Source organism: Platichthys flesus, chromosome 2 (genome assembly GCF_949316205.1).
Source record: "Platichthys flesus chromosome 2, fPlaFle2.1, whole genome shotgun sequence".
NCBI classification, from domain to species: domain Eukaryota; kingdom Metazoa; phylum Chordata; class Actinopteri; order Pleuronectiformes; family Pleuronectidae; genus Platichthys; species Platichthys flesus.
In genome coordinates, this window is record NC_084946.1 from 10,953,090 (window position 1) to 10,966,898 (window position 13,809).

General features: G+C 40.7%; 1 protein-coding gene and 1 long non-coding RNA gene across 2 annotated transcripts; both read right to left on the reverse strand.

Annotated features, from left to right (window-relative positions):
- Window positions 1–2,761: 2,761 nt before the first annotated feature.
- LOC133962513 (uncharacterized) lies at window positions 2,762–6,143 on the reverse strand. Its single transcript, XR_009922130.1, has 3 exons — window positions 5,978–6,143; window positions 5,559–5,769; window positions 2,762–3,221 (listed from the first exon to the last, which is right to left on the reverse strand). It is a non-coding gene; the product is annotated as an uncharacterized LOC133962513 (long non-coding RNA).
- Window positions 6,144–9,727: 3,584 nt separating this feature from the next.
- Window positions 9,728–13,749, reverse strand: LOC133962503 (transmembrane protein 233). Its single transcript, XM_062398136.1, has 3 exons — window positions 12,760–13,749; window positions 12,108–12,242; window positions 9,728–11,704 (listed from the first exon to the last, which is right to left on the reverse strand). The coding sequence occupies exons 1-3, from the start codon at window positions 12,943–12,945 to the stop codon at window positions 11,693–11,695; spliced, it is 333 nt and encodes a 110-aa protein (XP_062254120.1). The 5' UTR covers window positions 12,946–13,749; the 3' UTR covers window positions 9,728–11,692.
- Window positions 13,750–13,809: the final 60 nt, after the last annotated feature.

The following is a 13,809-nucleotide window of genomic DNA, read 5'->3' on the forward strand; positions in this document are numbered from 1 at the left end:
CTCAATCCCTGCATTAAGTGACACATGTGACTGTGGCCATGGGACAGTGATGAGAGGACAGCTGTAGAGGAGGCACACTGCAGGTAAGGCCGAGGAACAGTTTGTGACGCAGTGAATTCCAGGTGGTGAATATTCCTCAATCCACTTTCCTGAATTGTTCTTTACTATGGAAGTGGCTGTTACATTCTGAGGCCTTTGCTAAGAAGCAAGATCAACAGATACAGCATATCGCCTTGGATAACCTGTGGTAGATCAACTGACTCGATTTACTGTGGCCTTTCCAGCTCTGATCTTAAGTGGTGGGATGTAAGAAAGTACATTAGTTACTGTTCTTGAGTCCTTTTTTCATGAGTACTTATTTAGTTTGTCTAGTACTTTTCACTTTTACTCTACTATATACAACAAGAAATATCTGTACTTTTTACACTGCCTCCTTGAAGCCGTTAGGGAATAGGCTACACTCTGCTATTGTTTCTCATACTTATACCTAAATCCAAGTTCTTTTTTACATTAAGAGTAAGTAGAACAGATAATATGGTACTTTACTAAGTATTAATTATTTGTACTTAAACTCAAGTATAATGTTTGTGTACTTCTTCCCCCACTGATGATCCCGTTCACGTGAGAGAGGCAACCATCAGAGAAAAATCATCAGAACCATGAATTTAGTTATTTTTATGATATGAGAAGAAACAATGATAGAAACAGACAAAGGTGACATTATAGCAAGTTCAAATGTATACACTTTTTTCACATACAGTAGCTGGAATGGAAACTCATTTGATGTGACTAAGGACAGTTTATTGAGTTTCTTACTGGGTGAGCATTTAGCTGGATGTGATGCTGATAAATAGAAGTAAAGTGATCTCTCTGTTCTCTTAATATCTGAAGAGGTCAGTCTGACTGAAATGTTAATTTCCAATCATAAGGAACATTTTTCTCATAAAAGACTTCAGAGGGTTTGGTATTTATTTCTATTTATTGTCCCAGAGTCCTCATGAGCTGCAGTGATGAGACAGACAGCATCACTGTCAGGAATGAAAGAATCTTTGAAAGTGAAGCTATGATAGTTGCAGTGATGTATTTATTTAAAATGATTAATATCCCTCTGTTTGTGTGAAGCTCTGTTTTGAAACCAGAGTGAAAATATGGAAAGTCTGGAAAAGCAAAACACTTCCACCGATCTGTAAAAATATCTGTTGACTCAACTTTATTGAAAACTCAAGATCCCGAACAGTGACTCTATCTCAGCTAGAAATGAACTGCCATCATAACCATTACAGCCGTCAGGTCTGCTGTTGTCACTGGAGAAACTGGTATTTCTGCATCTTTTAACATAGATTTGTCTTTGTATTAAACCTGATGAAATAGGCTTATGAATTTAAGCAACCGTTTCACAGTCTTAAACTTGTGAGTATTTCTAATAGTTTATTCAGAGTCAGTATGAGGAAAATATTGATGTAGTCACTGGATCTTTTGTTGTTATTCTGATAACAACACATGTTTATAGGACTAGACCTTATCCCAGTCTAAATTGGTGCAGTATGTGCACAGCTTTCAGACCATCTCTCTCAGTGTCTCTGAATCAGGTAGTTTGGGAGAAGATGCTGTGTGACTCTCTGTAACGGTGCATTTTTTCATCCTTTATCTGGGATAAGCCAAAGCGGGAACATTTCTAATCTATAAATAGAAGCTAGAACAGCGATATTTTAATGTGAGCAAAAGCCTTTTCAGCTGAATTCCTTGAAGATACTGCGAGGTTTAAAGTGCACAATCTAAAATAATTAAAGTCCATTGCATTTCTTGTTGGAGAGTGACTTTGCAGTGCCAGTGAATCAGGTTAAGATTTATACTGATCATTTGTGCTGTGATGTGGTTAAACATGAGAAGCTTCTGTACCTGACTCCATGTGATGAATCCCTGTGTAGAGAATGACAGTTCCCTACAATTCAGTCCAGAGTGAGTGGGCCATCATGGACATTCACGAGCAGATGTCAGTGTAAGGGCCGTACTGAAGAGGACGCAAATCTCAACTAAGCCTCTCCAGTCCTTATGTAACACCCTCAGGATGACGGCATGCCTCACAGATCGGGGGGGTATTCTGAATGACTGTGACACACATACTCCACAAAGGCTCAAGTCCCTGTTCGCAGCAATCTACTTTTTTATCAGGAGAGAGCATGAAGTAAGAGGATATATTAAGAAAACAACAACAGGCCAGCCGAGCTTTGTTATGTCCTGATCATTCCTTTCTCTGTGTAATCTGCTCCCATCCCTGAGGCCGTTTCAGGCTCGTCTGCGACAAATGAAAACATTCACATCAGTGTTGGTCCGTGCTCTGTGTCGAACCGAGGAGAAGAGCAGACAAGTGATGGCTGCTTAAAAATAGCGTCTTCTCCTTTTGCGAGACACAGTCATGTCTGCCGTCAGAGCGGCAAACTTGGAAGGACCAAACCGGATTATTGCTTGCAGTCAGTCCCGCGCCCCCGTCGTGTGGAGGAGTGCACGGAGGCCATCGCCCGGCGCTACATTTGACTCATGCCTCTATAGTCAGGAGGTCAGCAGGTGCCTGTGCTCATTCGTCTGCTGGGCTTCTCGTTCGCGTGGAGCCAGCACAGGCTGCCTCTCAGGGCTGGAGGGGACCCTGCAGGCCCGGAAGAGGATTAGACAGAGGAGGAGGAGGAGGATGGCAACGAAGGTGTTGCAGGCTATGGCCACCAACGCAGCTGTGGACAGGCCCGTCGTGTTTTCTTCAATTTCCATAACGAGGAGTGGACGGCCGTGTCCAGGGTTGGTCAGTTCAGATAGGACATTTTAAGTTGCTTCCATGATGTCCTTGGTTTATTTTCAGCAAATGAGTGAAGCTGAGTATCAGCTACATCCTCATTTAAGAGAAGAAGTGTGAATCCATTATATCATCATTACCCATGTTCCCCATGTGGACATTATACACTATCTCTATTGCCTGGTGCATTGTGAGTGCTCCTTGGCATGATGCACACTTGCTTCTGCTGAATATTTAAGGAAAGTCGGCCAGTCCCTTTCACCGCATAGACGAATGTTTACTCCTCAAGGCTCTGTTTTTCTTTTCCACTTCTTTAGTGTGACATACCGCCACTCCGCCATACAGATGAGCCTTGCAGTACCTTCTGGCGATGTTGATTTCCCAGTCTGCACTTATCTAAACTCTGCTTACAACTCCAGCAGATTCCTGCCGGTGTCTGTTAGAGAGGAGCAGAAAGAGCAATTAGGAATGTTAAACGCAAACAGGATTTTTAATGAGGCAGAAGTTGCGTCAGTCACATCGAGAGAGTCATCGGCCTTTCACATGGTGCTCTGATGAAAAACTTTCAGTGCTCAAATTATTATAGCATCAACAAAACACGGAGCACAGTACAGATCACATTTGGTGACCTTGTTTTATCAGTGTGCTTTTTCGTCTGAGCCAATGACGGCTGCGGGGGATTTTACTCCCTGTCTACTTTAAGTAGTCCTCAGTAGCTGCTGGTTACATAGGAAACCTGCTTTTGGTTGGTAGCTTGCAGAGCTGAATTTTAGAATAAGGTGTGAAGTGTAATAATGTCTGTCAAGACTCAAACGTTTTGCTAATTTGATGAACTGTAAGATTTAGAAGACATTTCTACAACCAAAGTACTACAGCAGATACGTTATTATTACTGTACTATTAACTTTAAGACTGTTTTGTGCGTGTGACCCATAGACCCATTATTTAAAAAGTGGTCGTAGCTTCCGGCTCCAAAAGAAGAAGCCGATGCAGATGTGCTTAAAAGTGTAATACTGTGGAGATCCAGCAGGTGCTGGCTCAAACTGGCTCCATTAAATACTCCTTTATAAATCAGACCGGTGACTATGGTCTCATTCACTAGATAATCGCCTTTTTATCAGAGATATGGTGGTCCATCTGAAAATAATAACGTAATAAATTGTATATTAAAGTTTGAAGAGCCGTCGAATTTGGTTAGTGTCTGTTTGATTGACACACAGACTCCTGGATGATTGACAGGCAGTGACTGCGACGGGACAGTGTAGAGAAAGATTCTACGGAGGTAAACTGGAGCTTTATTTACAGTGTATGGAGACCGCTCCTTCCAGAGTGACTGCCACCATTGCAAAATATCCATCTATCAATACAGCTCATCCTCTGAGCATCAGGGCGGTTGCCTTAGCAAATCCCAGCTGACACTGGGAGAGAGGTGTGGTTCAGCCTCCCCACTCCATTACAGAGCTAACATATAGAGAAAAACCACCATTCCAGCTGACTGTCATACCTACGCCCGATTTAAAATCTGTAATTAACAAGGATGTCTATGGACAGTCGGAGGAAGCCAGAGAAGTCGGAGGAAAGCCACTCAGGCACAAGGAGTACATGCAAACTCCACAGAGAAAGACTTTGTTGTAACACTGCTGACCACTGAGCCGCCCTTTGCAGAATAACAACTCGACATTAAGATGCTGATCCGGTCTCTACTCTATTGACCACAACTGTCACTATACACTGATTTTAAAGCAACAGTATCAATGTATTTGATAATTACCATTACCAACACAGCCTACTGATAATGTTGACAATGGATTTTTTTCTACTCTCATCCAATTTCCACACACTACACACTACACTACACACCCAAAGTGTGTCTGTGCCTTTCACTGTGTACTTTGATTCACCATCATCTTTCTTGATAACCCTTCAAATTACCATCTGCACCTCACGCGGGCCATATGCTAATACAGACACACAATATCAAGAACTAATTGAAAATTCAATCCCATCACTACCCCATTTGGTAAATTAGCATATCCATAAATTGACATTTGAGTAGCACTTATGGTGTGAATAGTCAACAGTGATAACTTATGCTTCAGTGAAAAATACTGTGATTATCAAGTCTCATCAATATCTACCAGCAACAATCCAACAAAATGGAAGATGTGATGAGCTTCTATATTTTAAACAACTTGGACTTGAGCAATAGAAAATGAAAGAAACATTTTCTTTCCTTGAAATTGGAAATTGTCTCCTATTGTGATGTGTCCCTATGCTCCCCTGTAGATTTACTTGATGCTAATTGAATTTAAAGTCGTCTTCCTACAATAAAGACACTCGATCTGACACTAAGCACTCACACACCTGTCTTTTCCTTTTTGTCTATACTATTACTATGAAATCAATAGTCAGAGTGATTCAGAATGATCTGTCAATTGAGCCAAGCCAGCAGTTTGCATTGAGCTTTTAACATGGAATCATAAAAACTATAGAGATAATGAAAACTTGAAAAGTAGGATCGTTAAGTTTTGACAAATATATTGTTCAGAAAAATTGAAGCTCAGGAACAGAAGTTGTACTTTGCATTAACAAATGCGTAGATTTAAATAAACCTCTTCTACATAAACACAACTGAACTGTTCACTTGACTGAACTGACTCTTCCGCTCCCTCGCAGCCAGCCTTTAATCCTTCTTACTCTCTTGTTACAAAAACACCACACAGTTGGGAAACATCAAGACAAAAGCACCATCGCTCCACAGATCTGTAAGTACCTCTTATCAATCACTGTGATCCCTCAATCCGATCCCCCGTCCCTCAGCAGATTGATTTCATAGCCGTGATGCAGTGATGGGGGAACCTGGCAGCCTGCAGAGTGTGACAGGTGGATGTGATAAAGTCACAGAACGTTTGATCTGGCTCTTGCTGCAGCCTTCAACCCTCAGATGGAGACGAGCCCCCGTTCTTTCCCTCTTAGGAGGATTTCTAATGATATAAAAAAATTCAGAGACTGAGGATGCAGCAATCAGAAGGAGAGCGCTGTCTTCTATTTATGAACTCATGGCCTGATGTTTGAGAGGAAGTTATTACAAACAGACGATGTGAAATGTTCTGCAGGAGTGAAGGCTAAGACTTTTGAATGTCATGTGCCATCACAAGCCAAAGCAAAGTATCAGAATGATACCACACTTACCCCACAGAGTTTATCTTCTTAGTGAGCATCCCATCTTCTCCATTGTTGCTCACAGGAACAACACTCATCTCTCTCTCTCTTCCCCTTTCTCTCAAAATGCTCTTTCCCTCATCTGTCTCCCCCTCGTCTTCTCCCTCTCTATCCGCTCTGCACTACACACACAACTGAAAACCAGCCAGGACTGCACACTGTTTTAGAGAGAGCTCTCCAGCAGCAGACAGATAGAGAGAGAGAGAGAGCGAGAGAGAGAGAGAGAGAGAGAGAGAGAGAGAGAGAGAGAGAGGTGGGTCTGTGCTGGTGGATGTCAGCAGTGATATCAAGCGTAGGGCTTGGATGTAATTACACAGGGCTCCTGCTGCAGAGAGAGAGGAGCAGTGGGGGGAGGTTGTTATGGAGAACAAGCAGAGCCGCCTGTCAGACAAAACAATGACTTCCATCTTGCATCGCTGTGCAGAGTGTGGCCAAACAAACTATTTCAGCTGTTCCACACAGGAGTTTGGACAGAGGGAGGCTGGGCTATGATGGCAGGAACCCAAATTAAGCTCAATCAAGACAATAGGAGTTCCTACAAGCGAAGGAAGTTTATATACGTAGTTTCCAGAACTGGAACATTTTTCCATGTCTGTCCAAGACTTATGGTCGTTTATATTTTGTCTAGTTATCCTGATAAGGCTCCTGTGTTCTCCGTGGTCCCATCTCATCTGTCATTCTGTTGAAAGGATGAATTTATGTGTTTTGCTCTGAGAGGCAAACAAGACTGCAGCTCCAAACAGTCCTAAGTGTCAGTGACTGAGGGAGAAACACAGGTGGCCTTAAAGAAACTTCAATAATGTTTGAATACTCAAAATATGAATACAGGACCCATAAGAAATTTCAAAATAGGAGAACTAAGCTCAGTTCCAAATGGAAACTTTAGCAGAATTAACTTACCTGACAAACTTTGACAAAGGGAACATATATGGCGGCTGATCACTCCGTTCTGACCAACAAGAGGGGAAATGAATCCAAACAATTATTCAAATTAACAACAACAACAGAAACATTTCGGTATAGCATTTTGGATACATAGTAGTAAGAAACTAATGATTCAACCTTATCAAAACAATTGTGAACAATAATCTTTATGGACATCTGAGGGCAGCCGAGCCCCAACCAGGCAGTACCCAGTACACAAAGAAACAGATTCATTTCATGAAAAAATAAATACCATAACTCACTAAAAGTAATATAAAAAAAAATACAAAGCGGGTTAACTAATCGTGTGCACATTAGATCATTCTTTAGTCAAAACTGCTGTGAGTATTCAAGTTATTTCAGGTTTGTGATTTTACGGCTTGTGTTAAATCAAATGCCTGAGTAACTTGGGTAAAAGAGCCGCAACCTCCCCCCCGGTTCAGTGTGTGGCTGTAGAAGCAGCCATCACACTAAGTCGGAAACCTGCCCACACTCTTAGCTTCTCAGATCAATACTACGCTTAAAATGCTCTAAGATAAGGTTTCAGTTCTAAGTGGGTTGCACAACCATCCCTGAGGCAGGGTTTCCACTAAGTAACACTCTCATATGAAATATGATTCCAGCACAGAAACGTCTTCAAGACCGAAAGCAGCTGTCACAGAAGTTACTGTTTTAAGCTTCAGAGGAGTGTATTCTTGTAGTATATGTGGCTTTAATTGGTTCTAACCCTTTTTTCTGTATTCTTATCGGTAACACTGGAAACCAATGAAACAATCTGCTTCTTTAAACCCAAATCTGTTTGATATCTAGCATAGTGGGAGGGAAGATGAGTTCTTCAGTCGCCCTGGACCATTTTGCTTGACGCCCCTCTACAGACCTGAAATATGAATACTGTGAGTGTAGACCAGTTTCAGGGGGAAACTCTAACTTTAACAAAAAAATCTACAATATTTCGCTCTCCTATGGGATTGTGGGAGTGCTGCAAAGATATATATATATACTATATATATATATACTACTTAGACATTTTGTAACTACAAATATCTTAAGCCGTCAGTTGTATTAAACGAAGATCCAATCTGTTAAAAATTATCCTAATATTACTCAAAACCATATCTCCCTGTGCTGTTCAATACAAACAAAACCTAACCAACTTGATCACATTCAATCAATGTCGGCCTAATTAACACAGAGATATGTGATCTTTGGTCATTACTGTAAAACCTATTGGGCTCAATTTAATTGCAACATTCGTCCTGATTCTTATGCATTACTGCTTCAAAGACAATTGATGCTACTGCTACTGCCTGTTCAAAACCATTGTTATCCAATATGTTCCCCCTTACAGATGACTTCAAATACATATGCAGAAATCAGGGAAACCTAAAACTTTATTTGGTGGGGGGCAAATTGACCCTATTTCCTAAAGTGCATGTGCCACAGTCATGACCTGGTTTGTGGTGATGATTCTGCTGCCTCACGTGTTTTCAAATGTCATTCATTTACAGAAGACAAATTGCAGCAGAATCCCTAACAGGTGACTCTATGATACAATGTAATCAAATAACTGATTCAAATTCAAAATATTAAAAAACAACAGGAAAAAAAAGTTATGCAAATGAATACAGACACACCATTTTTATTATCAAAACTCCAACACTAATGATGTTGTTTTTATATAAAGTAACTCTGTCCTGACAACAATCCAATTCGATTTGTAGCATCTGTAAAAATCAGAAGTGACCACCAAGCCAAAGTTATGAGTCATTGTCAGTAATATCGGTGGAGATTTGTCATGGGAACGGAATGACATTTTTTTTCTGAAATGACATTTAAATGCAGTCACTGACCCTCTGCATCAACAGAAACAGAAAGCAGCAGGGCTGACTTATCCTGTGTCCCCAGTGGTAAAACTGAATGTCACCGTCACAAGGAAATATAACAGGAATAATGCAGCAAACCCGGCAATCTGATTATATTATAGTTGCTGAGGTTGAGGACACAATGCTTTCAGACATGCGCTGGACTCTAGGCATGATATTTTCTTGAGGGGCTGTGTGTTAGAACATGTGTCATCGTTTCAGGAGACGCCGAGAAAGATGTCAAATTGGAAGGACAATGAGATTTTAGAGCTTTTGGTAACAAGGGCTGAAGCAGGTGTTGATGTGCTACAATGGCGTGATTTCGGTAGCAACATTTCTGAATGCTACCTAGGCTCCATCCCCCTCGATCAAGGATTTTTCTCGTTGTTTCGAACACGTCTGACCCGGACAGTCTAAAACACAGTCTGCCTACCATCAAACCTAAAGAGCAGAGAGTCAAAGTTAGCAACTAGCCAGTGAACAAAGTGGAGCGTTTAGCAGCTATACAAATGGCCGACTTCCTTCATATTCACCTCTTATTCAAAACATTCATTCAAACATTGGGTGGACAACTTGTTGGAGTTCAAAATATACAGTCTATCAGGGCATCAGACGATCTGATGTAGTTTGCCTTGTGATCTGGAAGAGGGCACTCACTCTCAGATTGATCCATTACCTGCCCGCTTGATCAGGAGAGTAAGCCAGTAAGGTTTGTGTGTATATGTTGTCTCTACTGGTTGTTCTATTGCCCCCTAGAGGGCAACAATGTCAACAAATACAGCTTTATTAAACCAAATCTGTATTTAAATGGGATTGGGGGGGGGGGGGGGGGGGGGACTGATAAAAATATAACATCACAGTGAAACCTTGAGGATATGTATGTAAATAGGAGTTTACGTTTCCCTGACGGCTCTGCATCATTCCTACAGTTCTCCTCTTTCATTAATTCAGGTTGGATCAAACTGCTGCTAGCTGGCAGGAATGTGTCATGAGATACGTGTGCACGGAGCGTCTCTCTGCTGCTAATGGAAGCAGCCGGTTCGAGTGTCCTGTTTATGAGCTCTTCATGTGATTCATGGAGTGCTCCCCAAACGCACCACAACTAGCAACAGGTCCAAATCGGCCTTTAATGTGGCATGAAACACAAAGAATTAACCAGATTGATTTTGTTTGTGTAGGAGTTTCTTCATTACACTGTGTGGTAATCACTTCCCTGTCACAAAGTCTACCTCCATCCCTTGATAATCCTGAGGAGTGCTTTCAAGTCGCCTACACCCTGCACTCGTTTTATTTTGCGTCTGCCTCTCTTGAGTTTCGCTTTGATGCGACATCAGAGAGGTGGGACTACAAGCACACTGCATTTCTCTTTCAAGTAAAGCGAGATAATCGTACAAGATTACCGCTCAAATCGAATTTGTCTAAGTGCCTTATAACAACTGCTGAGACTTGGCAGACGGCCTCTTGCATCAGAATTACACCTGTGAACTGAAAACTGACAGGAAGACGTGAGAAGTAAATTTTTGTTGTTTATTGTAAAACGTGTGTCTTTTGTCATTTGTTCGCCCATAGGGTCCTGGAAACCCGGGGTCACAACAGGGAGAGATCAAAGGCTGAAAACGCTTTCATCAATAAGCAACGATAGAAAAACCTGAGTTACAGGATGAGATGAAATCAAATGTTCACACAGGATCAGAACCGTCCTTCTTCCTGAATCATCACCTGCTCTCACCTTTTGTGACACTTTCTGTATGTTTCAGTAGCCTTGCAACCGGGTCAGATTTACTTGACCATGTGACAAACTGGGCAAACCTGCAATGCAGATGGGAACTCTGCTATATTTAGTTTGGGATATACTGTGACGATATCAAACTACAGGAACATTTCCCAGCAGAGCAGGTTGGAGCTCGAGGATCAAGAAGAGGACAGTGAAATATATCAAACTAATTGGAACTCATTACAAAGTTTATTAAATCCCACATCAAATAAGACAAGGGAGGTTTGTCTGTATGGACTCGAGGCAGTTCAAAGGGCTTTACAAAGGCAGTTTAAAAAAAAGAAAAGGCATTCAAAATAAGACATTCAGTGCATGAAAAATTAGACATTCAATAAATTAAAAATGAAACACTGAAGACATGACAATAGGACGTTAGAGACATTCAAAGTAAGACACTGAAGACATTAAGATAAGAAATTAAATACATTAAAAATAAGACATTAGAATAAGACATTGATGACATTATTTTAAAACATTCAATAAATTCAAAATGAAACACTGAAAGAAATTCAACCTTACGAGGTGAGGATCTTACAGGTGAAATGAATCTGAACAAGGGGTAATATGATCTTTTGGTTTGTCCATATTATTATTATAAGAGCTTTGAAGCAGAATTCGTGACATGTTAGTCCAAATCAGAGCTTTACTCAGAGGAATAATTAACACAATGAAACTACTATTATTACTCTATATTATATAATACTCTTTTATTAATCTTCCAATATAAAATATTTTGTATGTTATCACAAGAATCGGAAAAAAGATAAAGAAAAGAGAAGTTTGTGTTCCTACAAGCAAACTTCAGTTTTCCAGAAATGTTTTTAAGTGACAAAAGTTCTTAAGGTCATACCATTAAAATATAATAATTTATTTGAAACATATCACAAAATAAAATAACTAAATATTTGTAACAACAATAACAGTTTTTTAAATATTATCCTTCAAGATGATGATGATGATGAAGCTGCCTTTTTAGTCTAAAGCAGCATTAATTAGTGACGTGATGTATTGTTCGTCCATGTGCACAACAGGAAACATGAGTGGAGGGGATTTACACATCGAAGTAAAGTCAAGTCCTTTCATTGGCAGATTGTGAGACCTGTGTCAACTTGTCTTTACACAGTGCTAAAAATCCATCTGGAAAAACAAAGAAAAATACGCTAAACCAAGGACTTCCACATGTTTGATGATACCCAGCAGCCAAATCACTCCGTCATATATATTATTTGTTGTAAAACTTACTGTCAATACAAACATTGAATATTAATCATGTTGCCTTTCATTTACATTTCCTACACAGATTGGTTTTATATCACTTAATCTCACCAGGATGACCCAGACTGTACTAGAGCATCTTTCCATAGAGTGCTGGTTAAATGTTTGATGACTGAGAAACTGTTTTAAGGTAGAAAACAGGAGGAAAAACTGTGTTCTTTACTCTACTCAAAATCAGGATTATGTGAATATTATGGACTTTAGACTTATAGAAATATGGTCAGAGTTTTTCATAGAAAGTAAAATCCCTGTAAGGAATACCTACTGTGGTCAAATGAACAATGCAGGAGATGGCGATGATGAGCAGGCCGATGATAACCGAGGCGACAGCGACATAAAGAGCGTTCTTGCCCAGTTGCCTGGACCCGTCATAGTCGCCATGGTAATAACTGTTCCTAGACTGAGAATAAGAAATCACAGTTACATACACTGTAAAATGCTGTCTATACGTTTGAAGATTTCCTTGGAAAAACTGCTGCACTAAAAACTCTGCTGAGCATTGGATCAATTAATGACCATCACCAAAAAGTGTAGAGCAAAGCTTTACTACATGGTTTTAATGTTTAATTTGTATTCTTAGGCCTGGAGACCAGTGTGGACAGAAGACAGTGTTAACAGTCGACCGTAAAGAAAGATGGACGACATGACTACTCAAAATGCTCACTAATTACACTAGTGACACATTTTAGAACTTACTAGTGTTACTACAGAGGATAAAAACGGGAAGTAGTGAAAGCAAAAACTGCCACTATTACTCTGGTGAAGTGTTTCTGTCCTTACTAGTTTAATTATTGAGACTGGTGAAACGTTTATGTGATATCAAGGATAAAGGCTCAAAGGGGTTTACATACATGTCTACATACAGTCTCATGATATGTATTCACATTGGCTAAGTTATGGTATGCTTAAGTCCTTACCATGATAGAGAAGACCAGGGCCACAATGTTGACAGGGTATGCAGGACAGAAGCAGGTGAAAATAGTCAGGCAAAGGTAGCTGCGGAGTGGAGGTGGAGGCTTCTGCTCCTCTATAAAGCCATGGTCCAAAAACATGCTCCCACTCAGGGAACTTTTCACCTGTGGATTGAGGACTTTGAGAGCCATCGTACCTGACCACAACGAAGCCCAGTCAGGAGGTGGAAAAACACCCAAATCTAAAAAGGATGAACTTTACAAATAAGCAGAACCTGAAAGAACAGAAATCCAACTTTTAACTATAAAATGTTTGAATCCAGAAGTTGAAAAGGCTGGTTGATAAGTCTGCTCTGTTAAGTACTTGTTCTAGTGCTCTCTCAAAGCCGTAAGGAAGTGAAGTCTGTGAGCAGAGAGGGGAGCAGGCGTGAGGTGGGAGAGGATCACTCACCCTACTGGCCTCCTTCCAGAGTCCTGTTCTGTTTACCACTGCGACACGTGGATACATGGATATGGTGCCTCTGAACTATTCAGAGCTGTGTACAGGTATTCATGTTGTGAACACACTTAATCACGTACTCTTTAGCTGGGAATGAATCTCGTTCATCACCTAACTCATACAGAGAATGTGAGTGTCTGTACCATAAACTGTGTATAAAGATGGACGACATGTCACTACTTCCTCCCACTGTCCAGAAAGTATCCCAGATGAGGACAATGGCATCTGTTGTATTTTGAGCCACAGGTCTGCACACAGGTGATCAGGGGATGAAGACGTATCCAGGCCCTGCCAATTCACGCACACGACCAATCATGAGTCAGTCTCAGCTGTCAATCAGGACGTTTCATTTAGCATCAAAGTATCAAATAACTAACTATAACTAAACTTACTTTTTTGACCCATGTCCCACCCATCAACATGGAGGAGCTGAGATTTATTTTTTCATAAAAAGCAGCCAACCGCCGGGTGGGGGTCGAGAAGCTTTAGGGTCACTTTTGGGGATCAGTCATGTCGTCCATCTTTATAACAATCTATTGTCTTTACAAATTTCATTC

What these genes read in the sequence shown, in the direction of transcription:
- LOC133962503 (XM_062398136.1), bottom strand. Translation starts at nt 12,945, where the DNA reads ATGGCTCTCAAAGTCCTCAATCCACAGGTGAAAAGTTCCCTGAGTGGG. An exon ending in CCCTGGTCTTCTCTATCATG is followed by an intron (nt 12,243 to 12,759) that starts GTAAGGACTTAA and finishes TCTTATTCTCAG; the next exon opens with TCTAGGAACAGTTATTACCA.